Consider the following 27,157-nt stretch of genomic DNA (forward strand, 5'->3'; position numbering starts at 1 on the left):
CAAGCTGTATCATTTGCTTAGCTCTAGCTTGGCACACCCTATTAATTTTCCGCATGCCCACCTGTATATTTTTCTCTGAAATACATTCTGCTGTTGTGGCAGCAACAGCCCTTTACGAGAGTTGGGGCGGCAGGGAGCATAGGAATAAGTGAAAGCACAAACTCAAGACTTGTTAATTGATGGTCTTTTGAAACCCTGTGACATACTATAAATGCGTGAGACTTGTCGGCCCCAGCCCAACCCACAACAGCTCATGAAGTGCGTATGTGCTGGAAGCAGAAGCTGCACAGACCGTGCTACGGCAGACAATGGGACTGGGGTTGGGGAGGGCTAAAGCTGTTTCAGCCCAATGGGAACTATTACTGGAAGTGCCCAGAGACGGAAGAACTCGTTTTGATGGGGGGGGATTTCACTTTTTGCGCTAGGCCTTTACAAGGGTCCAACTGGGACCTGGAAGGTGTGGCCCTATGTGCCCCTTCGTATACCTACGTTGACCATGTCGCAGTGAGTTAGTAGGTGGGGTCGGTCCAGTCTCTTGTTTTCCTTCTTGGACTGTTTCTTGACCTTTCCAGTTAGGACTTACTGGTATTGACAATGTTGCTCACATTGTAGTGAACTGAAATATCTACTTGCTCCGTGTAAGCTCTCAGCTTGTTTCAAAACTGAATAAAGTATTGTTAACAAATGATGCCTGTTGCATAGATCTTTGTGAGCCCAGCAATTTTGAGGGGATTGTTGTGAGAAATTGGGTTTTTGATTGAGGGAGTGTGAGCCCTTCTCAAGCAACGGCCACAAACCTTGTCAGGGTGAACCACACAAGGTCACTAAATTAACCTGTGCTTAACCCTGTTGTAGCTTTGGACAAAAGCAGACTTAAGCAGGCTTAACTTCGAGGCAATGTGAAAAGTATTTATCCAGCACCTAAACAGTGATAAAGTGACACAACGCAAGAAAAATCCCACACTAATTTAGAAACAAAGTAGAATAAAAAAATTATTTGACACCCGAACAATAAAAATCCAATCAGTAAAGTCATGGCCAACCACAATGGAGCACGGTTCGGATACATGAAGTGGATTCAGCCCGGTTTCCACTTACCTTCAGACTTAGAAGAATTTTTGTTGAAAAATATTTGAAAAAGTAAAGTTCAGTGGGGCAAGGCAACCAGCAGTGTCTGAGGAGGATGCGTCATAGTCAACTTGGTCTATTTTTCAGAAGTAAAAATTCTCCACAGGACAAAGCTGCAGACTGTAGGTGACAATGCCTCCATGAGGCCGGATAGCTCTTCTGCAAGGAGCCACAGTATAGGATTTGCTGCTGCAGAAAAAACGTGGCAGGAGCTACTGCAAAGTCATGCTCACTGGTGATGCACCTTGGGTGGATCGGTGAGCAGTTAGGTCCTTGTCTTCTCTCAGTTCTCAGAGCAATTTTTGGCTGAAAATTGTCTAAGTTTCAAGTTTTGTATTTGGGCTTTTTGGGCACTTTTATTTCCACTCCCAAGGATCCAGGCCTGGGGGGCACCACTTGAAGGGTGAGGACTCACTCAGACTGGGTCCAGGTGCTGGTTCAAAATAGTTGGATTCTTTTCTGTCCCTGCGGCTCTGAATCGAAGGCCAGGCAACTAGCCTTTGGAATCACTCTGGTAGCCCTGGGTTCAAGCAGAAAAGCAGGTTTCAAACAGCAGAGCAGTCCTCTGATGGTACAGGGTAGACCTGAAGAGTGGGTCTGAAGTTCCAAAGTTTTATACCTTGCCCTCTTTGAAGTGGAAGAAACCTCTAGAGTTTTTCCCCCACAGATGGTGTTGGAATTTTCTTCCTCCCTGCCCTAGTCTCAGGATGTCTGAGGGCACATAAGGCTAGTTTGAAGTTCTTTGTGTGTGGGCTGAGGCAGCTTCATTTGCAGTGCAAGTGGGGTTGTGTACAGCTCCGACCCTCCCATCCTGCCAGGATTGCCCACCTTGACTAGAACCTAACCACCTTTGGTATGACTATCTGGGAGGAATACTCAAAGGCCAACTACACCTAGCCATGTGTCCCAGGTAATAGGCTGCAAGCACCTAATGGTTAGGAAAAGAAAATTCCAACTTTCTAGAAGTGGCATTTTAGAAATTGTGGCTTAAAATCCAACTTTACAATTACAGAAGGCTTTAAATTCCAATTCCTTAGACACAAATCTTGATATTTCTACCTGATGCCAAACAAAAGGTATCACTTACTAAATGTAGTAATGTAACCCAATGTTATCCTATGATAGAGGTAGGCCTCACAGTAGTGGAAAATGATTTAGTTTTTTTCTCCTACCAGGACATGTAAAACGTAGGCCACGTCCAACTTTTTAAATATACTGCCCCCTGCCGAAAGGCTACTTAGGGCCTACCTTAGGGTTTGACAAGAGGCTTATTTCACCAGGTCGAATTGGCAATTTAAAATTGCACACAGGCCTCAATGACCGGCCTGAAACAAGTTTTAAGGGGCTACTTAAGTGGGTGGCACAATAAGTGCTGCATGCCTACTAGAAGCATTTAGTTTACTGGCCCTAGGTATATGATCTAGCTTTTAAATAGGGATTTAGAAGAAAATTAAATATGCCAATTAGGTGTAAGGCAATTTTACTATGTTTAGGGAGTGAACACAAGCACTTTAGCACAAGTTAGCAGTGGTAAAATGCACAGAGCCCTAAAGCCAACAAGACCAAATTCAGCAAAACAGAGGAAGGGATAAGGCAAAAAGTTTGGTGAACGATCACCAAATGTTGACAAATCTAACAATTCTAATATCAGTAAGATAGCTGTTTTGTCCAATCAAAGTTTTGACTCATAAAGTGACTGACTCATAAAGTACCATAGATAGTTAATGGGCCTGTTGCACAGCACATCGTGTAACATGCAGATCACAGAATTGTATTTCATGTAAGTAGGTAAGAGGGCTAGTACTTGACACCGAGATCAATTTGTTAATTCCAGTACATAAATTGCAGTCCTTCTAATATAGTACGGTGATCTATTTACCGGCATCAAGGAGCTGCATGCAAACTGTAAGTCATGCTTTAGCTCCATATTTTTTTTTTTCAATCTGTTGTTATTCTAAGATTGCAAAGAAGGGCTCATCTGGGAATTAATAAAGTCTTGTTAGTAAAGACAACCCCAATCACTGCATTACTTTTTATATCCGGACTTTGCGTTTCTCTCGACTGTTCACTCATAACATAAAATGTCTACGAGTATGGGCAATATATGATTCCTACACCTTATAATTGTTTAGGTAACATTTCCTGTGCATTGATTAACACACGTGTATGATTTATTGTGTCTGTCGGTGATGTAAAGCACTCTGACACCCTACACTAGGATGAGTAGCGATATAAAAAAACAAGTTAAAAAGAAATAAGTAGATGCCATTTAAATCATTAGTAGTGTAATTACTCATACACTCAGATATATCTTGCATTCTTACAGTGCATGCACATTACTTACACAGGGGCTTGAAAAAAGTTAAAAACCTGCCTCCAAATCATAGTTTCTCCAAAGTACTTGTGAAGTGATAAGCTATGTGCCTTTGTTTCCTTCCACTGCATTGCCATCGAGGTGTTCGGCTAAAGATGGCTCCCAGCTGGGATGACACTTGAGCAAAAGATCAAATCAAGCCTTTGTTTGTGCCCGGATGAAAGTGAAACTCTTAAAGCTCCCTTGCTGCCTGCAGATTGCTGCACCGAACGGAATGCGGTCAACATGCGGGCGCTGCTGATTTGTGTCGTGTGTGTCAGAAAATGACACTAGGACAAATCTAGCATATTTCCCTGGGTTGGCCGAATCCTCTTAGGTGGCTTGTAGTGGATGTAGTACTTACAAAAATCTACATAACTGTTAACAAATATAAAAAAGCACAACCTGGAAGAGCAGCGCGAATATGAACCAGTACACCATGAAGTACTTCGCCTTGAAGTAGACCCCTGAAGACATAGGCCACATCTCAGAAAGTTAATGCTGAATTGAGCCAGTGACAAGACCAGAATGTGCCTCAGCTAAGTCCCAGACCTGTGTTAGACCATGATTCAGAAAAAGCAGTCCAGTAACATTTATTTATTAAATCTACAGGGTGCTTTTAGCCAAAGTACTAACTGCAAAAGGTCATTAAACATTACAAAATAAAGATGTCAAGAACATTGTGAACAAAATCATGGTAGAAAATTAACATTAGTGAACAAATGCAATACTCAGATCTTTTGTCATTTCTGTTTTTCAGGAGGAAATTGTCCACAAAGTCTAAGAAATGGAAGTCGATATTCAACCTTGGCCGCTCGGGTGCCGAATCCAAGTCCAACCTCAGCCGCAAAGGGAGTGTATTTGTGAGAGGCCAGAAGATGTCGGGTAAGAAAAGACTTTCTTGTGGCTTTTTTCGAGTCTTCTGTGGGTATTCAAATTTTTGAAGAAACACGCTTCATGAAGGTGCGTGCCGCAGGAGCTGAGCTTCGGCTTGTCTGTGAACTCTATGCACTTTCCCACACCTTAAGTTGAGTACATTTGTTTTCTATCCCTGATATTTCCATCCTAACTTTTCTCGTGAATTTCTCAAGTCTTACGATTTTTTAAAAGTTTGTGTTAACTTTTTGAGTGCTAAATAACAGACATGATAGAAGGTTACAAAGAGTAGGCAGTGTTTCAACATTGCAGCTTCTGCGCTATTTGTAATGCGGAAATCTCCACCTAACACATCAGATCAGATTGGGCCATCGAAAGATCGATGGCCCAATCCTTTTCAGGCAACGCGGTGAGAATCTTGAAATCACTTCCGCCTCAGCTCCGGACCACCAACTCTTCCCAGGCCTTCAAAACTGACCTCAAAGCTCTCCTCCTTCAAAGACACTTCCAAATTTAATTCACGCCCTCTATTTTCTGAAGGAAGTCCTTCCATTATAGGAAATTCTGTTCTCCATGCCTATAGAAGTGCCATCCCAGTGTGTTTTTCTGTGTTTTGAGTGTCTGCCATTTAGCGCAGTATTATACCTCTACTTGTACTTTGTACTCTTTTGTAACATGCACACGTCACCTTTCCTTTTGTAACGTATCGTTTGCTACCTCTTGCATTTTATTTGCTCTTGATACATGCACAACGGCCACCACTGCCTCATGTAACGTAACTTTTGTTTTAGTGTTTTGAGTGTCTGCCATTTATTGCAACTTTTTACCTCTGTGTACTTTGTATGCTCTTGTAACCTGCACACGTCACTTTTTCCTTTTGTAACGTATCGTTTGCTACCTCTTGTATTTTGTTTTCTCCTGATACTTGCACAATTGTCACTATTACCTCATGTAAAGTAACGTTTGATTTTGTAACATGCTCACTTGTAATTTTTCTCCTTATGTATCATTACTGCTCCTATTGTGAAGCGCTCTGACACCTTCGGGTAAAGTCCGCGCTATATAAAAACGCATTAAATAAATAAATAAATCAGTATGGCACACGATGTGAGCTATACGCATGCAGAAAATTCAAGCTAAGAAAGATGGTGCTAGCCATGAGGAGTTTAAAGGTGGAGATCCTCCGTCAGTCTGTGAGTTATTCTCACGGGTCCTCAAATCAGATGCTGAAGCAGGTCTAAAAGCATGCTACCTGGTCCTGATCGGAGAAAGACCGCAATGTTGCATCCTCCTTCTGTGCCTCTGGTGATGTAATTGCCCAATCTAGAGCTCCATAAATGGCAACTGTCCTGCAGGTGGAAGCACCTCTTTTTTTCCCATTGGATCTGGCAATGTTTGATGCTAAATCTGCCAGAGATGGTGTGGGTCAGCCACCTCAGTGGTGCATATCCCTCATTGTATTTGGCGGAGTTACCAGCATGAAATACCGCTATGGAGAGCCTGAAGGATTTTCATCTAAGGGAGTTGTTTTTATCCCTGATGGGCTGGGAAAACCATTCAACCTGTTAGTGAGACATCATTAGTCGGCACTGATTATGTACCCCCACTTTACAGGTATATTTCCAGTGTCCAAGCTTGGTGACTGAAATGCTACCATACCACACTGACATGGGCAGCCTCTTAAACCAAAGGTCTGCCCCAAATGGCTCCTCCAATGCGAGAGACATCCAGCTGGGTGGAGATGCCACTACTGCTGTGGCAGCAAACAGTAGATGCTCCGCAGACTGCTCCAGCCAGTACCACTACAAGGAGACATCAAATCAGAATCCGAGTGTAGCTTGTTGATAAAGTATTTCCAATTCCTTGTACATTCCACCGCTTTTACTTCCTTGCCACCCCCCTATGGGCCTCAAGTCCCTTCCTGCTGTGGTCCATTTCCTAACATCACGTACCTAATACTAGCCCTATGCTGAAGACCGATGGCCGTCTAACTTACCGTAGAGCACCACCTGGCCACTAGGAGATCCGGTGGTAGATGAGGTGTTGTGCGGGGGCAGAGGGGTGGGTTTCATGGAGGCTGTGCTCCTTTTCACAATAGCCCATGAGGTCCTCGTGCTTTAGTGAAGGAATGATGACCACTTTTCTAGAGTGACTGAAGAACTGGTTGTATTATTAGTGAGTCAGTCCATAACTCTACCACTCAGTCGGACTGACGTCAGTGAACCTCTTTCATTTCTGTTCTGAGTAGATACCTTTTGTTTGTTCACTAATCATTGATTTTTTATTTCCTTAGAAAAAGCCACCATCCGGCCAGCAAAAAGCATGGACTCGCTGTGCTCTCTCCCCGCAGAAGGTAAGACCAGGCGGGTGGACGGGGTATTAGTGGGGGTAACTTTACCTGTATGTTTGTTCTTGTAGAGGGTCATTTAGACCCTGGCACAAAGGAGGGCACAGAAACTCCCTGGTGCAACCTGTATTTGCATTGGGTGTCCTCCTTGTTTATCGTCCAAATTTACTATCTGCGTTAAAAATGGGGGAAACCTGCCCTAAACAGTATTTGCACCCGCATTGCACGTGTTATTTCTGTATTGTTATGAGTCACACTCACAGTTACCACCAGCTACAAGCTGTTAGCAGGGGAGCACAAACGTTAGCCCAACCCGTACCCCAATCCTAACCTTAATCCTAACAAATAGTTCATTATTGTAATACTAATTAAATAAACTTTTAAAAGCGGGTGCCTCTAGCTATAACCGTAACCTTACCATGGCCCTATAAAATATTTATTCATTGAACATAATGTTTCATAATTACATTAATTTAACACACTGGGAACCCTAACTAAAATACTGCACTTTATAATAAAGCTAATAAAATGAGTTATATTAATTTAAAACAAATATCATGTCAAGAGAAGTTAAATTATGAACCAGAAGTGACCCAAACACCTATTTGCCACCAAAGAAGTGCACCGGCGACTTTCTGTTTTTTTCATAAACCTTTTAATCTATATTTCATAGGAATGTACTCTACACCTCACAGAACTCCGAATAAGACCAAAATTAAATCGATATGTCTCTGCAAATATTACCTGCTCTCATCGGCACCAGTTTTTCCTTCCTATGTCTTCTAATACCCTTTCCCCTGATGTCTAGATAACCTCTAAGGCCCAGGGTCACAAAAGTATCCTCTCCAGAGTCACAAGAAGATCTTTCCTCCCTTCATCTTAGCTCTGTAGGCCAAAGTAATCTTTTCTCTTCCCTTTTGGAGGATGTCATTCTTTACTTTATATGCATGCAACATGAGCCCCTAAAGTGCAGCTTTAAAAGGACAGGTCTTCACAACCTACACCATCTTCAGATGTTTATGGCGCGGCACATATTTTAAAGAAGGATGCACGGTAAGTGTGTCAATTAAAAGACATAAGAGATAAACAATTATTGACAAAGCCAATAGGTCTCGCATAGGCAAGAGCTATTGGCTTTTCTAATATGTTTTAGCCATGTTGTACACCAGCGTGGCTGCCGTTCAACATGGCTAAAAGCTGTTGGGGTAAAGGAGACTGGAGTGATGTGGAGTGGCATAAAGTGGGGTAGAGTAGAGTTGAGTGGGTTGAAGTGGAATGTCATGGAGTGGCGTTGAGTGTCATAGAGTGGAAGGACGTAGAGTCGAGTAGCGTTGAGTGGCATAGAGTGGAGTAGAGTGTTGTAGAGTGGAGTGTCATGGAATGGTGTAGAGCAGAGTGGTGTGACGTAGAGAGTATTGCTTAGAGTGGAGTAGAGTGTTGTAGAGTAGAGTGGCATAGAGCATAGTAGATTGTCGTAGAGTGGAGTGGCATAGAGTGGATTAGTGTAGGAGAGTGTAATTGCATAGAGTGGAGTAAAGTGTTGTAGAGTCTAGTAGAGTGGCATAGAGTGGAGTGGCAATGAGGGGAATGGAGTAGTGTATAATAGAATAGAGTGGAGTAAAGTGGCATAGAGAGAGTTGTGTAGAGCGTTGTAGAGTGGAGTAGTGTGGTAGAGTGGCGTAGAGTGGAGTAGAGTGCAGTAGAGTGTAGTGCTGTGGAGTAGAGTTTAATTGAGTAGAGCTTCATACAGTGGAGTATTGTGTAGTGTAGTGTTGTAGTGTGGAGTAGAGTGGCCTAGAGTGAAGTGGCGTAAAGCACAGTGGTCCAGAGTAAATTGACCTAGAGTACAGTGGTGTGGAGTGCATTGGTTTTGAGTAAAGTGGTATATAGTGCATTGGCACAGAGCAGATTGCAGTGACATAAATTGCAGTGGCGTATAGTGAAGTGGCATAGAGTGGAGTGCTTTAGGGTAGAGTGTAGTGATGCAGGGTAGAGTGCGAAGTGTAGAGTGCAGTGGAATGTAGTGCCGTGGTGCAGAATAGATTAGAGTGGTGTGGAGTGATGCAGAGTGTAGTTACGTAGAGTGGCGTGCTTTAGGGTAGAGTGGAGTGGTGCAGGGTAGAGTGCAGAGGTGTAGAGTGAAGTGGCGTGGAGTGCTATGGTGCAGAACAGATTAGAGTGCCGTGGAGTGATGCAGAGTGTAGTGGAGTGGCATAGTTGCAGAGTACAATGGTGCAGAGAGCAGTGGCATAGAGTACATTGGTGCAGAGTAGAATAGAGTGCAGTAGAGTGCAATGACATAGAGCGCAATGGTGTTGAGTGGCATAGAGTGCAGTGGCTCAAAGTAGAGTGGCGCAAAGGAGAGTGGTGCAGAGTAGTGTGGCTCAGAGTAGAGTGGTGCACAGAGCAGTGGCATAAAGTACAGTGGTGCAGAGTAAAATAGAGTGGCATAGGGTGTAGTGACACAGAACGCAATGGTGTAGAGTGGTGTAGCATGCAGTGGCTTAGAGTGCAGTCATGAAGAGTAGAGTGGCATAAGTTCAGTGGGGGAGAGTTCAGTCTTGCAGGGTACCAGTCTTGCAGGGTGGTGTATCATAGAGTGCAGTGTTGCACAGTAGAGTGATGCAAAATAGAGTGGTGCAGGGTAGAGTGGAGCAGAGAGCAGTGGCGTAGGGTGTCATAGTGTAGAGTAGAATAGAGTGGCATAGCATGGAGTGGATTAGTGTGCAGTAGCACAGAGTTCAGTGGTGTATAGTGTTGCAGAGAAGAGTATAGTGGCATAGAGTGTAGAGTAGTTGGCAATGAGTGGATTAGATTTGAGTAAAGTGGTGTTTAGGGCATTGGCATAGCGTGCAGTGGTTTAGAGAAGTGGTGTAGAATGAAGTGGTATAGAGTGGTGCAGAGTATAGCTGCTTAAAGAGCAGTGGCATAGAGTACAGTTATGCAGAGTAGAATAGAGAGTGATAGAGGACAGTGGTGTAAATTGTTGGAGAGTAGAGCATAGCGGCATAGAGTGCAGTGATGCAGAGTAGATTGGTGTAGAGTGCAGTGGCGTAGAGTCCATTGGTTTTGAGTAAAGTGGTGTAGAGTGCATTGACGTAGAGTGCAGTATCACAGACTAGAACGCAGTGGCACAGACTAGAGTGAAGTGGCGCTGAGTACAGTGACGTAGAGTAGATTGTTTCAGAGTAGAGTGTAGTTGTGCATGGTAGAGTACAGTGGCATAGAGTGCAGAGTAGATTACAATGGCATAGAGTGGATTTGCATAGAGTGCACTGGTTTAGAGTTGTGTTGTACAAAGTAGAGTGCAATGGTGTAGAGTTCAGTGGCACAGAGTGCAGTGTTGCAGAGTAGAGTGACAGCGTGGAGTGGTGCATAGTAGTGTAGTATGGGCTAGAGTGCATTGGCATAGAGTAGAGTAATGTAGAGTAGAGAGGCATATAGTGGAGTGCTACAGAGTAGAGTGCAGTGATGAAGTGTGGCGTGGTGTGGAGTGGAGCGGTGTAGAGTGAAGTGGCATAGAGTGGAATATCCATGGTGTGGTAGCACACTGCCATTACAGACAACACATCTTCAAATCATATGATCATTATATTTGCACAGACATACAGTTTTAATGAAAAAAGTATACAGCGCACGAACAATAATGAGTTGGAATATCATCACCTAGTGTATTGATTTGTTTTGATTGTATTAAAATATTTGTTACCACCACACTTCAGAATTTCCAAAAATATTCTTTGTTTGTGCTTTTCTAATGCTGAAATATCTGAACAGTTCATTTACAGTTTGTTGTGTGCTAGAAATAAAAATAACATCATACAGCCTTCCTCAAGCACTCCCCCAGTAAGCCAGCATGATTGTTACATAAATCCTCCGACTTTGAAGTCCTAGATGGAAAAATAAACACCAAGCTCCCTGAAAGAAATAGCCTGACATTTGACCTCTGTCTTTGAATGCACAACACATGTGACAAGAGCAGAACATAATTTAAAGGTCTGTTTACAGAAAGCCAGTACTGGAGGAAGAATACAGTAAATAGAGTTTGGGCAAGGGAAGGAACAAACTCAAGCTGGACAGCCTAAAACAAATAGAGCCAGCAAATAGAAAGCTAGCAAATACGAGTTACAAACCACAAAGCCAATGGTAAGCAATGGGTGGAATGCATTCCCAGGGAAGGTTTTTGAATGTCCTCAAGATGTAATTTGTAAGTCAGACAGCTGTGCTGGCGTAAAGGCTCCGGCCTAAAAGGGGAATATTAAGATGCTGCACAAAAGTTAAGTTAATATCTCAGTTCCTAATGGACAGATCAGATCAGAAACAAAATCCTGAATTACATCATTAACATCAGTGCATAGACTAGAGATCTTTGAACTGGGGCACTGGCCCGCAGAGCAGGGCCTGCACTGATGTCAGGGGTGGCCAGACTCTGGCCAAGAAACTCTCTGCCAATGGAGAGGAATTGGCGTTATGGCAGAGTTTATGACTTTGAAACTGGGGAACCAGGTTCGAGTCTCAGCTTCAGCTCAACATTCTGTGATTCTGGGCAAATCATGTAATCTCCCTGTGCCTATAAAAAATGAATGTGACCTTGTGTAATGTAACTGGTGCTCCTGTAAAGCATTCCAATACCTTTTGGTCGAGTTTGCATTAAAGGAAACTGCCAAAAATAATAACAAATAAATGGACCTAGTGAGCACAGACAACACATGCTGAAAAACAGCACAGTGATTTTACTGAGAGTGGAGGTGAGCCACTCTGTAATGGCACCAGTACTCATTGCAGCCATACCTACTCTGGGAGTAGGTCTTAAAGGGGGGGCCTCTGAAGAACACTTCTAGATCATTCCTGATAAAAGATCACCCACTTCACCCTACTAGTGTGAGAGGTCTGCCAATAGCATGTTAGGAATCGTGTACAATATAGAAACAGTTTTTGAATTGTTAAATATGCCAGAGCTATCCTTTGGCTCCATTCCTAGTGAACCCTAGTGAAGTCCTCGTCCTTTGGCCAACAGTACATTGTATTTTGTGACTTTCAGTTTTGTATTTAACATTGTAAGAATGGGCTCAAACACACCAACTTGCAAAGTGTTAGTGTTTTTCGCTAAAAACACAGGACTGGCTCAACGTGTCATACATGATAGAGGACCAGATACCAACATGGCATGATCATGTGACAAAATGAAATTAACCCCAATTTCTGCCAAAATTTATTTGATGCCATATTAAGTCACAAAAGTGTTAGGCTGGTTTGATTAAAACTCTTTTCAATGTGACACATGGGATGTTATTCTAATAAACAAAACAGAAGAAGGTATCTGGAAAATTCTCACTTGAGATGTTTCCACTTGGTTTTTGTTACACCTAATACATCTTAGTTGAGCGAGACTGAAAAGCACCGCTGCACATCAGCTTTGCCTGTATTTGTTGGAAAGTGAGAACACGAGAGCCATATATGGTGTATCTTGCTTGCAGCATTTGATATTTTGGAAAATATTTGTGAGAATTGTTTGTCATTTTGGATGGCCCGGTGGAAGTATTTTGCACAAAGCCGGGTGCAGGAATATACAATTTGAAGACTATTGGCAGGTTGTAAGACGGGACCCCCGAATGCATTTATTATGCATGCTTTAACACCGCAGTCAGTACCGCGACTATGTTGTTACCACGCAAGTCATTACAACAAGTTGCCTTAGGGGGGACTGGAATTTTTGAATAGTATAAATTACTATTCCAACTCCAGTCACTGTATCAGTAGAGAAGGTGTAGGACTTAAACTCTAACGCCAGTCAAACAACGCATCCTCTAAAGCAAGTCGTTGTAGCGGCTTGCATGGTAAAAGAACGTGTGGTCGGGGTAGTGACTGTGGTGTAAAGGATGTTTGCCCTATTTGCATAAACCATCCTTGAACCCATGGTGCGTGGATCGTATCCACAAATACTTGTTGCAAATATATGCTGGCAATAGCTATTGCCTCTGCTCAAAGGTGCAATTGTTTACATATGTCCAGTGCATAACTTGAACTAGTTGTTAATCAAGTTAAGCATATCTTTGCACCATTGTACGTCACTTGAATAACCTATCACAAAAGGCAACCATGCATCAGCAGTCTCAAATTTATCATGTGGCGTTCCCTTCGGATCTAAATGCCTTTGATAAGCTTAGTTCATCCAGTTTTGATTTAGAATAATCCAGTGGCTAGAATATGTTGGGCTTTTACTAGGATAAAGCTCCTTAAGTTATAAGGGATTTGTTTAGCGCTGGCATTCAAACACGTTAAGGATGGGATCAGTTTTACTGGGAATGGTGCTTATAAACCATGTTCTGTAGAAATGTGTATAGAATCCCATTTCACTGTTAACTACATTTAATTCAATAATTAGTCATAGAAAATAGCATATGTTGATATCAGAGCAGAAATGAGAAAGCGCAGAACGGGCATGCAGATATGGTTACTGTAAATTGAATATTGCTAGATCTTTGAAACTTGTGTTTTTCTTCTTTGAATAGGAGAAGAAGAAAAGATGAGCCGCTTCAAAAGGTCTGTGGCCACTGGTGGATTTTTTATCCCTGTGTTGAAGTCCCGCAATGCTGGAACCGGCAGCACCTTCGATCTCAGCAAACACGAGAACGAATGGGATCAGGACGGATCACCAGGTGCTGCCGGGGGGCTGGAAACCAGAGAGGAAAAGGCTAACTCCATTTCACCCCAGCCTAGGCTTCCTCCAGAGCAGCTTAAAGTTTTTCGTGTGGGCGAAGACTCAGAGTCTGAACAGACCTCACCAAAGATGCGACGAATGTTCTACGCCGCCAATGATGGTTCAGCCAAATCTAACTTCCCAGGTAGTCTCTTCCCACTGGAAGCCTCGCCCCGTCACCAGCGGAAGGCCATGAACATATCTGAGCCATTTGCTGTGTCTGTGCCATTGAGGGTGTCGGCAGTCATCAGCAGCAACAGCACCCCATGCAGAGCCACCACAAAAGACAAGCATTTCCTATCCAGTCTAGAAGAGCTGCCTTCCCCTGAGCTGGAGGAGACGGACTCAGAAGGGGCTGTAGAGAACGGTAACACAGGATCAGAGGAGAGCGTCTCATCTTCAACTGTGAGCCAGAATGTAAAGGATGAGTCCACCGAGGCCAACAGCATCACGGCATTGGATGCAGAGAACCCAGAAGGTAAGACCACAGTACCATTCATTTCATAGAGCTCTGGATAGTTCACTTGCATATGAAGGTTGCAGTAAGAGAAGCAATGGCGCAATGGGTTTTGTCATCTCTTGAGGGTAGGAACGGAAATTGGGTAAAATAGGGATATCACAAGGTATATAGTTACATGCTGCTATTGCCTTGTGTCAATCGGAAACATTACTGACTTTCATATTCCTCTCGTGTCTGTGATGCTTAAGTGGAGATCCAGGAATCAAATGGCTGCTTTTCAATATAACACTGGCCATCAGATGTCTACAGCTATGGGTTGATGCCTACATGCTTCTAAACAGGAAACATGGTCACTGCTGTAGGGTACCTTGCATATACCTTGCATATACACCCCAGATGCATGAAAGAATGCTTTAGAAATTGGGTCTCTCTATTTGTAGGGCGAGGCATCCGCAGAGAATAGTCTTGTGATGTGTGTTATTGGAAATGATGGGGCTCACGAGCAATACAGCGCCTCTGGTGAGATCCTACGTTAAATTTCTCCAGTCAAAGGAACATTTTCACGCCTAGAGCTAGACAGTGTTAGCCTTCATATATAAAGTAACAGACTTTATAACACTGTGAGTGATTCGCCATCAACAAGAGGGATTTACTCAAATGAGGTTCTTCTAGTGAGTAAGAGAATGGGAAGCTACCTGAAATGTCTTTGAAACTCTTGTAAAATTAGTGATGGAAAACAACCAGGGCATATGATGAATGGCTTATTGAAATGTATAAAATAGCATCATATGAAAAACTCATTTATAGATTGCAGGACAATGTTGGAACTTTCATCCAAATTTGGAACCCCTTTCTAGCTAATAAATGTTCTATTTCTGGTAATATTTCAGATTTTTCTTCTAATTAGGAACTACAATAAGGGAATTACTTCTGTTTTCATTTCCTTATTAATTCATTACCATCATTATTTATATTCACGCTGTTGATGTTATCATTAGGACTGTTGATGCTTTAGCCAGTAACACTGGTTTTTGAATTAGGACTTACTGTTCACCTATTGGAAATTGTTGAGGTAATGGGAATATCTTCACTTGAAATATTATATTTGTATGATATTATCGCTACTATCTTCCAGCTATCTATAATACATGGTTTACTACATATTGTATACGATCTTTATCATCTCCTCCCTAGTCAACCTTTCCTATTTCTTCCTTTCCCGGTTTTATGAGTACCTCAACTATTGTATCTTTTGATATCTGTATTATCTTTTTTATATTTTAAAATCTGAGAAGGTAACATTTCATAGTAATTTATTGTGTGGCCATAATTTGATTTGTTTATACCCCTTTTTTTAAATGTATTGTTTATAAACTGACATGTACTTCTCAATAGACATATACCAAAAGAAAAAGAAAATAACCAGAGCTGGGTTACATACATTGCACTTGTACCAGGCAGTTTTGCATAGAACAAACTGCAAAAATATTTTTTAAGCTTTCAGTGCAAATGTTGCTGTTGCACGGGTTGGTCGGGGGTAAATGTAAGTGCAAAATTGCCTTACTCTGGTGGTAATTTTCCTTGCAGACTTCCAATTACGCAATCTGCCCCCTGTGCTGTTGATGGCAAGTATTTACCAGGGTACACAAGGAGCCACCATCAGTCCTGTGATGTCAGCACTAATGATGGGTGTGCAGCTGTATTTCGGAGGGTTGTTTAAGCAGAGACCTACAAATCTGCACACGGCTGTGTAGTTACAGGGTTATTTCTTGAGGAGTGTGGTCTGCCAGGTGATTATTTATTTAGTGTTTTATAGAGTGCAAACCAGACCCGTGAGGGTATCAGAGCTCTTTACAGTAGTAACAGGTGGGATACAAGGACATAGCGGGGGAGAGAGCCAAAGGGATAGGGACAGGTAGATACAATATATTGGTAAAAACAAACATTCATAATACCCGGATACATTTTGGGATAGGAACAAGTCGATACATTAAGCTAGAGAAAGCAGTCTCAACACCCGCGAGGTTTGTTCAGACGTGACGGGTGGGTATCATAAGGGGAAAAGGCCCAGGGATAGGCCGTAGCGATAGGTGAAGCCAGGTTACGGAGAGGAATTTGCCCATTAGGAAAGTTTTGGCCTCCTTTCTGAAGTGTCCTAGAGACGATATTCTTCTGATGGCGGGTGGGAGTGAGTTCCACATTCTTGGGGCAGCCCCAGAGAAGCCCCGATTGCACGTTCTTTTTTTCCTGAAGCGGGCTGGTTGGAGCAAAAGGTCTCTGGCGGACCGGGAGTTTCTGGCTCCTCCGGATATCACGAGTTTCTGGGCGAGAAATGCAGGGGACTTGGAGTAAAGAGCCTTGTGGGTGATGCAAGCCAGCTTAAATAGAATTCTGGCCTCAAGGAAGCCAGTTCAGAGCTTTAAGGTGGGGCGAGATATGGTTGAACTTCTAAGAGCCAGTTAGAAGTCTGGTGGCGGTGTTGAGGCAGGCTTTTAAGGGTGCCAGAGAGATCTTGGGTAGGCCTGCGAGGGTGGAGCAACCATATTCTAGCCTAGAGATGACTAGGGCCTGAATTGCCGATTTTAGATCTGGGGTGTCGAGGAATGGTTTCAGGTTTCTTAGGTAGTTCAAATGAAATCTGGCAGTTTTGGCCATCGAGTTGATATGGCCATGCATGTTCAGGTTGCCGTCCAAGGCAATTCCAAGGGATTTAGCAGAGTGCACAATGGTAGGAGAGCAGTTTAGCGCTGTGATAGCCTTGACCCATTCTTCAATGTCTGTATTGTCGTTAGGTTGTGAAATTAAGAGGAACTCCATTTTTTAAGCGTTGAGTTTAAGCTGGTTAGATGTGAGCCAGTGAACAGTCAACTTCAGGGCCTCATTCAGGGAGCGAATGTCCTCTGGAGAAGAGATTTTGATGTAGAGCTGTGTGTCGTCGGCATACATGTGGTAGGAGATATTGGCGAAGCGCAACACCTCTGAGAGCGGTTCAAGGTAAAGATTGAAGAGGGTGTGGGACAGGGTTGATCCTTGAGGGACTCCAACCGTGATTGGAGAGGGAGCGAACAGGTTGCCATTGATCAGGACTCTCTGTGAGCGATTCTGGAGGAAGGACCTAAACCATGCAAGAACAGTGCCATCTAGGCCCATCCTAAGTTTGAGGCGATTAAGGTGAATTTTGTGGTTAAACATATCGAAAGCCGAGGATATGTCCAGGAGGATTAGGAGACAGGTTTTGCCTTGGTCAAGGGCTTGAAGGGCATCATCCACGATGTGAAGGAGTGTGGTTTCCGTGCTGTGCCCAGGTGTGAACCCAGATTGAAAGTCGTCTAGTAGGTGGAAGTTGGTGATGTGATGGCTCAACTGCTGTTGTACACATTTTTCCAGCACTTTAGCTAGGATTGGGATGTTAGAGATAGGTCTGTAGTTGTCCGGTGAAGCAGGATCTAGCGTAGGTTTTTTTAAGATGGGGATGACCTGGCCGGCTTTGAGAGAGTCAGGTATCGATCCCTGTAAGAGGGAAATGTTGATTATTGCAGTCCAAGAGGGGATGATAGCCTGAGAGGCAGCGGCTAAGCAGTTTGAAGGGAGAGGGTCATTGAAGTGATTGTTGGGGTTTAAAGAGGATAGAATTTTTGAGACAGATTGTTCATCATAGACTTTAAAGTTGGACCAGTGCGCTTGGTTTTTGAGGGAAGTCTGAGAGGGCGGCGCGGAGTGAGAAGGTAGAGCTGGCGGAGTTTGGGAATAGGTAGCAGACATGAGTTTCTTTCCTAGGGCAGAGATTTTATCGCAGAAGAAGGAGGAGAATTGCTCACATGGGATTAGAGATATAGGGGTTTCTTTGGACGTTTTAGCCAGTTTGTTGGATTGGTGTTTGACCAACTCGAATAACTTGTGTGGTCTATTCTTGGTGTTCTCCAGTTCTGTTCTGAAGAATTCTTTTTTAGATTTCAGGATTTTCTTGTTGTAGGCGTTTCTGGCCTGGCGGAGAAGTTTAAGATGGGCTGCTGATGGGTGCTTTACCCAGTTCCATTCTGTTTACCGGAGGAACCTCCTCTCATTGTTGAGGGATCCGTTGAACCAGGGGTTCCTGTCTTTGATCTGGGTTCTTTTTAGTTTTAGCAGAGCAAGGTCATCGAGAATGTTGGATATAGTTGTGGAATAATGTTCAGTGAGGTTGTCGACCGTGGTGAGATGGGGTGGGAGGTCAGTTTCACAGCGGGCAGCCAATTTCTCGTGGTCAAGGTTCTTGGTGTCTCTAATCCATCTTTTGGGGACCACGGGTTGCGGTGTCCATGCCTTTTTTTTTTTCCTCATTTGCCTCCAACCCCAGCTAACTTGAGGTCAGAAGGTCAGAAGGTCGCCACTGTTCATCTATTAAGATTATTGGGAATGCATGGGTTATTGTAGTGCAACAGAGGCTCTTTATGGTAATATGAGGCATGCCTCTGCATGGATTTGAAAGTCATTGCCAGTACGTTGAACTGGCATGTTTGTTTCACAGGCAGTCAGTTGAAGGTCCTTGTTGAAGATGGGTTTCATGTTTTAGAATTTTCTGGTTTCTTAGGGATTTGGAACCTCTTCATTGGAACCAAGTATATTCTCTTGCTGCTCGGATATGAATTTACCTTAAAGAAATGGAAAGACAAGAGGCGTTTGGTAAAAGAGGAAAAAGTTGGTTTAATTACACTCAGCGGCTTGGAGAGTCTCGACTGAATGCATCTGGGGAAAGTCTCTCGGTGTACAAAGTTTTGGCTGCTATTATATACATGTTGTGAGTTATAATAAAGTAATTATAAAGTAGTTTCTGCCTTCCTGAAAAGCATCCCTGTCCCAAAAAGCTTGGTGCATCAGATAAGGACACAGATAGCTCTTGACCTTAGGAAGAGTTACTCTGGGCCAGTGTGATTGTGTCCAGATGTTCAGCATGAAGAGAGCGTGATCACTACCTGTGGTGTGCATGTTGTGTCCTGATTGGCTGAGTGTTTGTATCTACATGTGATATCTAGCTTTGTGGTATTTTGGGGAAACATAAGCCTTTGGCCAAACTTGTTTTATTGGGGCCAATTGCTTCGGACCTTTTTATAGTGCAGCTATCTATCTGTGGGATCGATCAGGGTTTTCCCTCTGTGCACGTTTGTCTTTGGGTTACGAGAGGCCCCACCTGTGACCTGTTATTTGATAGGTGTGGGTCACAGGGCCTGCCTGACCACATATCTCGGGCTCGGGGTTGATGGGGAGGTTACCTTGGGTAAATCTGACAGCAATGATGCGGGTTCACTGAAACCCCTAAAAATAATATGCCAGACATTGCTATCATTTTTATCGACATTCTCAGCATTGTGCATACAGTTATCAAAGCATACATCCATAATGTCCTTACTGATATTGACATAGTTATGCATTCCTAAATCATGCCGTACATCGACATTGCCTTTACCGGTAACAACATTGTAATTCGTGCATAGATTATGCCAGACATTGACATTTCTACCGCTGGTATTGTCGCTTTTGTGCAGACATAGATTATGGCAAATATTGACATTACATTTAAAGGCATTGACATAGTTAAACGGGTACAGGTTATGGCATATACTGACATCGCATTTATTGGTATTGCCGTTGTTGGGCCTGCACATATCATGGTACTCATTGACATCGTGTTTACCCATTCCAACATTCTCATACAGGACGTTGCTGTAGACTACTTTTGAGGAGACCAAAAATATGGTTGGTATTTTGGAGGTCTTTGCATTGTAGTTGTTTTTTATTAAATGACTAAAGCCTAGGAGTCTACAGAAGCCAGATTCAACTTGTACTCCACTGTGAATAGCAGGTATTCACATGGCTTCAGGGCTGCATGTATTATAATATAGAATAATGTTCCTTTGCACCTCACCCTTTTGCTCCTCTGCCTACTTGTACCAGGACATACCGAGGGGTCGCTGTTGTGCTCTACAACCATCAGTCATCATAATTATCATCATTACGCACCTTCCTCGATTTCTTGATTCCCAAAGTCAGATCATTTTCTATGTGCTCTTTTGTCTAGGGTGTTCTCGGCGACCTCATTCAGTGGTGTGCCTATGTTAAACGTACAGTAACCAAATCACTATGATGAGTTTTCTGGGTCATCCGCTTGTGATGCATGCCCATGTCTCAAGTGGAAGGGAGGATGTATGTGGGTTGCAGAGATTTGTCTGACCAGTGTATGAGAGTCAATACCACTCAGATAGGAGGTCCCTCCTGAGAACTTGACCCAGGGTGAATCCTGTTCTGTCAATTGAAATATTAGCAAATTAGGTGAAGTTGTTGAAGGTGGTGTTGACTACAAGCTGTTGGGAGGTGCAGGTGGTGTGGGGCCCGATCCAGATCTTGAATACCCCTACCATCATTACCTTGTTGAGTGTGGCAGAGCTCTCACTGAATTGCACCAGAGGTGGCAGTCTTTGGATCACAATAGACAGATTCTCACTACTATTGCGGAATAATATGAATGTACAGAACATGACACACTGAATGTCTAGTATGAACAACAACGAAAAGTAGTTTAAGTTGGGGCTACTACTGAGTTGTTTTTTTAAATACATACGCTAAATGTAAAATGTTTGGTAATTAAAAGTAGCTATTGGAGGATGAAATCAAACATGGAAAGAAACAGGAAATATAGTTGATGATTCAGTTTTCTAAATCACCTCATTTCACTCCTTTTTGCAAACTCTTTGTATACTTTTCTGCTAGGGATCACCGTTGAGATGCAGCCTGGCCTGAAGATCATTGCACTCTTTGATGACTCCAAGATGTCCAAAGAAGCATCTGAACCAGGGACATGTCATCCTTCAGGAGAGAAGATCAGCCCTGAGAACATACCTGTGTCACCTGACGTCCTGGAGAAAAAACTGAAATTGCAGCAAGATGTCACCCAGGAGGATAACCAAATGAGGGATCAGAAAGTCAATCCGGAAGAAGGCAGCACTCAGCAGAACCACGCAGAAGAAGAATTAAAGGACCTGCTCCATAATGGCCCAGTGAGTAGCATGCCTTGTGATAATAGAGGATTGCCTTGACTCCTCCAGGTATTGAACAATCAGATTTGCAACGAAATCTCCCAGCAATCTTGTTTGCCGGATATCACAATATATCACATGAATGAAAAGAATAGGAGGGACAAGGGACAGGGTTGCATGGCCCGAAAGAACCACCTCCCAACCTTAGGAGTAGAAAATGTAACCATAATACATTTACGCTTCAATGAAAAAGCATCTGTCTTCACCTTGATGACACAATTGTAGAATACACAAGAAAAAATAGACATAGATAACAGACTGGAATGGCCAGGTCTGCTCCATTGCCTCTTTTCTATCCTAACAAACCCTTGTTGTATGGCTTAAGAGCGATGCATTCATTGGAATTTCTTATCAAATGACCTTCTCTGGCTTGTCTAGCCTTGCAACAAACTCCAGGTCGCCCTTGCCAGTGCCCCTGCCCACTCCACACACAGCCTTGACCGCCTTCCAAAATGATTAAACTCCCAAGTACACAAACATCGCTCAGAAAAAAGCATTTTGTGAACAACAACTATTTTCCCACCAGACATAGAAGTCCAAATGGTATAAATTCAACTCTAAAAACCTAAATAGACAAGAGGCACAATGTTGTGTTGCCCATAAGCTTTATACAGCCTCCAGCATTACTCGTAGTGCTTCTCCTTTAGAAGGCCATCTTACCCAACTAAGACCCCACCATCTCTCCTGCGTGCTGTCCAGCATATTCATCACCAAGTGATTCAATATCTACTACTTGCAATTTTCTAGTTAGATCATAAACACTTTCAAATTCAGATTGTGCCTTTTGTTCCCTGGAAAATGCATAAGTAAAACACAACGTGGATACCGAAGGAGCATTCTAATGTATGTATTACATTTCATGCAGCATTAGTCTTGTAATGTTAACCCAACATAATTTTGCTTGCCTTTCTCTGTATATTGCTGAAGGACCTTTCAGCACTTGACAGACTTCAGTCAGTAAAAACTATCTTGCTGAGGAACAAGAAGCATGGGTTGAGGGATCCACAGAAGGAAAGAACCGCTCTTTAAACATTATAGTATATTTGAAGCGCATGTCAAAAAATGATTGTCAAAATGGTGCATTGCTTTTAAACTATTCTGAGAGAAACTTAAGGTTTTTCACCGAAAGTATTAGTTTAAAAAATGGATTGTCTTAAACTAAAAAAAAAAAGTTTAACTCCAACAATGGATTATCATAGAGCTTCAAATAACTTCTTGCCAAGGAAGTGAAAATAAAATAGACATTAACAAACAAGTATGCACATGTAGAGCAAAGACATTTTTTGGGCTTGTTACACATCCAAACCACTGATAAGCAAACACCAGTCCTTGCTCAAAGATGCTTCATAAAATCATGTTTATTGCAATTTCATTAACGTTAACTGATGGAGAAAGAGATTTAATCAACTGGTAAAGAGAGATTCAAATTGTGCCACAAAGGACAGAAAACATAGAATTTGAAACTTTAGTAAGACATTGCTGTAAACATGCAGGACAAATTTAGATCAACAGCAATTAAACACATTAATTGCTTAAGAAACCAACATTCTGCTTGGAAACTTTGCAGGTGGTCCTCCAGTTACTTTAAAAAGGGGACTGCATGTCCACACTGGACCTCAACGATACATATTTTCATATTCCCTTTCACCCCAAGCATTGAAGATTTCTGAGATTATCAGTGGCTGATCACCAGTATCAAGTCCTCCCATTCTGCCGCCAATCAGCCCCAAGAATATTTACAAAGTGCACTGCCCCAATTGCTGCACGTCTCAGAAAAGAGGGACACCAAGTCTTCCCCTATCTCGATGATTAGCTAGAGAAAGGAAAATCATTCATAACAGCAGACTCTTCTGCTAAAGTCTATCTGAAGCTGTTTGACGAATGAAGCTACACTTTAAACAAAGGCAATTATATTTAGCTGCCCCCAAAAAATCCATCCAATTTTTGGGAGCATTTGTGGACAAAGAGTCATGCAAGGCCCTCTCCCCATCCAAAGAACACAAATCATAACTGACCAAGTTAGCACATTAGTTGCAGCTGGAAAAGATCCGCATATGGCTTTTCAGTTCTCTTTTAGGGATGATGTCATATTGCATCCATTTCATCCCAAATTGCCGCCTTCACATGCAATCTTTCCTGGAAGAGCTCGGCAACCAATGGGTACAAAGCTAAGGTTTGTTTGAGGATCTTGTCAGAGTAACACAGAAAATGATCCAGGCTTGCATTGGTGGGCTCAGCACAGGAATGCAACAATTGGATTGTAGTTCCTCCAGCAGAACTCCTAGTTGGTAATGATGACGGATGCTTCTCTAGATGGCTGGGAACACATATTCAAGATTTAGCGGCCAGAGGCACTTGGTCGGTGAATGACGTACACCTTCACATTAATGCCCTAGACTTAAGGGGTATAGAATTATGTCTACAGACCTTCCTCCCAAGGACCACAGGGTGTTCAGTACTATAATAAATGGACAATACAGTTTCCATGTATTATATAAACAAACAGGGAGGCACGTGATCTCGTTCCCTATCTGTAGGAAACACAGAAGTAATGGGATTGGATTATTCAACACAACATGCAATTAACCATTGACATCTCCCAAGCATGAACAATGCTTAGGCTGACTCAAATGCGAAGAGTGGGAGCTAAATCTAACTCAATTCAACAAAATCTTTCTTCACTGGGTCAAACCGAATATGGACCTGTTTGCGGCTGGTCAAAACAAAAATGAAAGACTTACACCAGCAGACACACTGTACAGGGTTCACTGGGGAAAGCATTTTCAATAGCATGGCCAGAGACCTTTGCCTGCATTTTCCCCCCACTTCCGCTATCACCCAGGGTTTACAACAAAATGAAGAGAGAAGCGGGCTGCCTAATAATGATCACCCCAATGTGGCCGAGGCAATGTTGGTTCACAGAGCTACTTCTCCACTTAGAGCAGCATCAAATTCCACTTCCAACTCTGCAGAATCTTCTATTTTGCAAAGAAGGGTACATCTTACACCAAGGGTACATCTTACACCCAAATCCAGCCACTTTTGAGTTTGCTGGCTTGGCTCCTGAATACAATGACTTCTGCCACTTAGACATTACTGATGTCTGCAGAGAAATATTATCCAAAGCTAGGGAACTGTCTACCAATAAAACCTATAAAGCAAGATGAAAGCGTTACTGTATTTGGTGAAACCAACACAACCTGTATGCAATTTCTTCTGCTCCACATCTTACTGGATTTCTCATGCATTTTCACAGGTCCATTTAGAGGCCATTTTTTGCTATATAACGAAAACGGATCAACCATCCTTCTGGTCCAGTAGACTCATAAAAGACTTTCTTAAAGTGTTTTTTGAGGCTTGTCACCACTGAGACTTCCAGCATCTCCATGGCAACTTAATACAGAATTTCCTCAACTTATGAGAAGTCCCTTTGATCCTATACATAAACTGGATTCAAAGTATCTCTCTTGGAAAGTTGCTCTCCCATTATCTTTAATTTCAACAAAAAGCGTAAGTGAAAATCAAACATTTGCAGAAGCAGACTTTAATTTAAATGGACCAGTAGTTCTTAAAAATGTCTTTAAAAATCCTAATAATGTAGCAAAAGGAGCACTTCATACCCCGGATCCTAGAAGATGCCTAAAATTTCATTGGACAGAAACTTGCATTTCAGAAAGTCTGATCAGCTTATGGTCCTCCGAGTAAAGGACAATCTCTCTCAAAGCAAATTATTGCTCTTTGGGTATCTGCAACCATAGTGTACTGTTATAATAAGGCTAGGCATCCTTTGAAGGGAACTATACTAAGTATTTTACAAGAATTGTGTCAACATCAATTGCCTTATTCACTGGAGTTCCTCTTGTGGACATTTGTAGGATGTCAACCTGGAACAGGAGACGCATCTTTACTCAACATAGCTGCCAGAACAGCGCAGAGGGATGCTGCAGTGGGACAAGTGGTTTTACGTCACTTTTTTAATTGAGGTGTGCCATTTCTGGATTTAATTATCCACCATCCATCTTTAGGATGTTTACTGCTTGCTACTCTGAGTCAAGCATATGAATTTATGAAAGATCCACTGCTGGAGAAGAAAAGGTTTACTTACCCCTAAGTGTAGTTCCCCAAACTAGGAATCTTTCATGCATTCACATATGACCCACTCTCCTCGACAGTCTTGGCTCACATATACATTTTCTCTCAGAGTTGTACAACAACTTCTACAGTATTGAGGCCTCTGGGGGGAATGGTGCTGAATCTGAACTTGATTCTGATTAGTTGAAGCTTGCGTTGTTTTTTAAAATTGATGTGAATAGGTTAATAAATTGACCATGTTAAAGCTTTCCAGTCTAAGTTTAACATTGCACTGCTCAGCTAGATGACAGCAATGATTCAAACATATGAAGCTATGAAAGATACCTATAATGGAGAACCACAGCAACAGGTAAGTAATCTTTTTCTTCTGCACCAATAAAAGTTAAATCACATAGTATAATAGTATAACAAACAAGCCTAGATGTGAAGATTTAATGTAATAAAAGGTCTCTTTATTTCAGTCTGCTTGTCCCACTTAGGGCCTAATTACGATGCGGTTAGGAAGGCCTCCTAACGGCATTTGCTCCATCCAAATTGGATCGGGAACGTGTCTTTCCGACCGACTTGGAAAGGTTTCCTACCGACCAAGTATGAGGCGAATTAGGCGTTAGGAATATCCCAATCCGAACCCAACGGCATTTGAAATGACCAAGCCATACGGAGCAGAATCGTACATCTCTACGGGCCGCGTTTCCGAATGACCGAGTATGATGCTGGATTTGGACAGCCTTTCCCAATCGTGCCGTTCGACTCAAATCGGCAGTCACAATCAGACTTTGGGGGCCCGTAGTGGGCCCCATGCACCCAGAGCCTTCTCAATCAGGCCCGTTGGGGTACCCATGGGTCCCCGCTTACCAGCCATGCACAGTGTGGCAGGCACCAGAGGATGCCCGCCACAGGGTACCCAATTTTCCAAAGCCACCCCTTTTTTCAATGGGAGCCTATGCATTCGGTCGGAACAACGGCACCCATTGAAGTCAATGGGAGTCCATCCAAATCGTATCTGGAAACATCCGGATGCATCGTACTCGGTTGGTTGTACTCTCCCCATCCGATTCGGTCGGAAACTATTCCCAAACTCATTTGGTCGGGAAGCTTTCCAAACCGCATCAGAATCGGGCCCTTAGTTGTGTTTTAAACTACCTTCTCTTTCGTTTTTCCCTATTCACACAATCTGGACCAGTAGAAGCGCTGTTTTCTATTAAGAAAAAGCCTCACTAAAGGTTCAAAATAATTGCATTTATTAGTTTTGATACTATCCTCTCATCTAGGGCAACCAAGCACCTAAAAATAACAACTCACACATTTAAAAATGTACAATAATTATTAAAGTATACACTATAGAATATTTTAAAAAGTTAATATAGGTCCATAAATTGATCAAAATATTTGAAAGTATGATAGCATTCTATGTGTGTAGACAAAGAATGTGTAATCTATAGAGTATGTTTAAGATGAAATACTCTATCTCTTAAAACTATATTTTCCATAAATTGACGAAAGCAAGTTTTAAGAGCAGGACAAACAAATAGGATGTGTTTCTAGTCCTGACTCCGCCAGAATGTAAAGTGAATTATGAATACGGTAGTCCCACCTATCTGACAGTATAGCATCCTAGAGGGAACTCCCCCGACTGCATGTAAAGATTGATAATAAGCACCCCTATATCGGGTTGCGATGGCCTTAACAGCGCAATGGTTTCAATACTGGTTGGTTTTCTCTGATAGATGCCATGGGTTGCAGCATAAGCGCAAACTGACTGTTCCCCATATGGAGACATATTTATTCAGTTTCTTACTTAACACAGCTATGTTGTCAAAGCAGGAAGAGTTTTTCTAAATTATGGCTGTTCTTTCGAGTAGATATGTTTTTCCCCTCAGGACTGAAGATGGTGGAGCACAGATTTACAGCATATTTTGCCTGCCGCGTCTATGAAAGTGATTTGGCGGTAATTTTGAGAATTACCATTTGGGCCCTGTAGGAATGAGCCCCATGAGGAGTCTGGAATGAAGCCATTGGGAAAACAAAGTTGAAATTAAGGGTCAAATATTATTACCCAGATGGTTGCATCCCGCTAAAATAATACCACAGGAATTTGATCTGGGCATTGTGCATTAGATTTTTGGAATTT

The 27,157-nt window shown here is 42.6% G+C and overlaps 1 protein-coding gene across 1 annotated transcript in view; it reads left to right on the forward strand.

The window, feature by feature from the left end:
- The window catches only part of ARHGAP31 (Rho GTPase activating protein 31), a 496,424-nt gene that overhangs the window by 458,053 nt on the left and 11,214 nt on the right, over nt 1-27,157 (forward strand). Inside the window, exons 8-11 of the mRNA XM_085621137.1 lie at nt 4,242-4,366; nt 6,651-6,710; nt 13,217-13,882; nt 20,609-20,895. Of these exons, the coding sequence (XP_085477263.1) occupies nt 4,242-4,366; nt 6,651-6,710; nt 13,217-13,882; nt 20,609-20,895 (1,138 nt within the window). The remainder of the gene's footprint in view (nt 1-4,241; nt 4,367-6,650; nt 6,711-13,216; nt 13,883-20,608; nt 20,896-27,157) is intronic.

Source organism: Triturus cristatus, chromosome 8, assembly GCF_964204655.1.
Source record: "Triturus cristatus chromosome 8, aTriCri1.1, whole genome shotgun sequence".
Taxonomy (NCBI): Eukaryota; Metazoa; Chordata; class Amphibia; order Caudata; family Salamandridae; genus Triturus; species Triturus cristatus.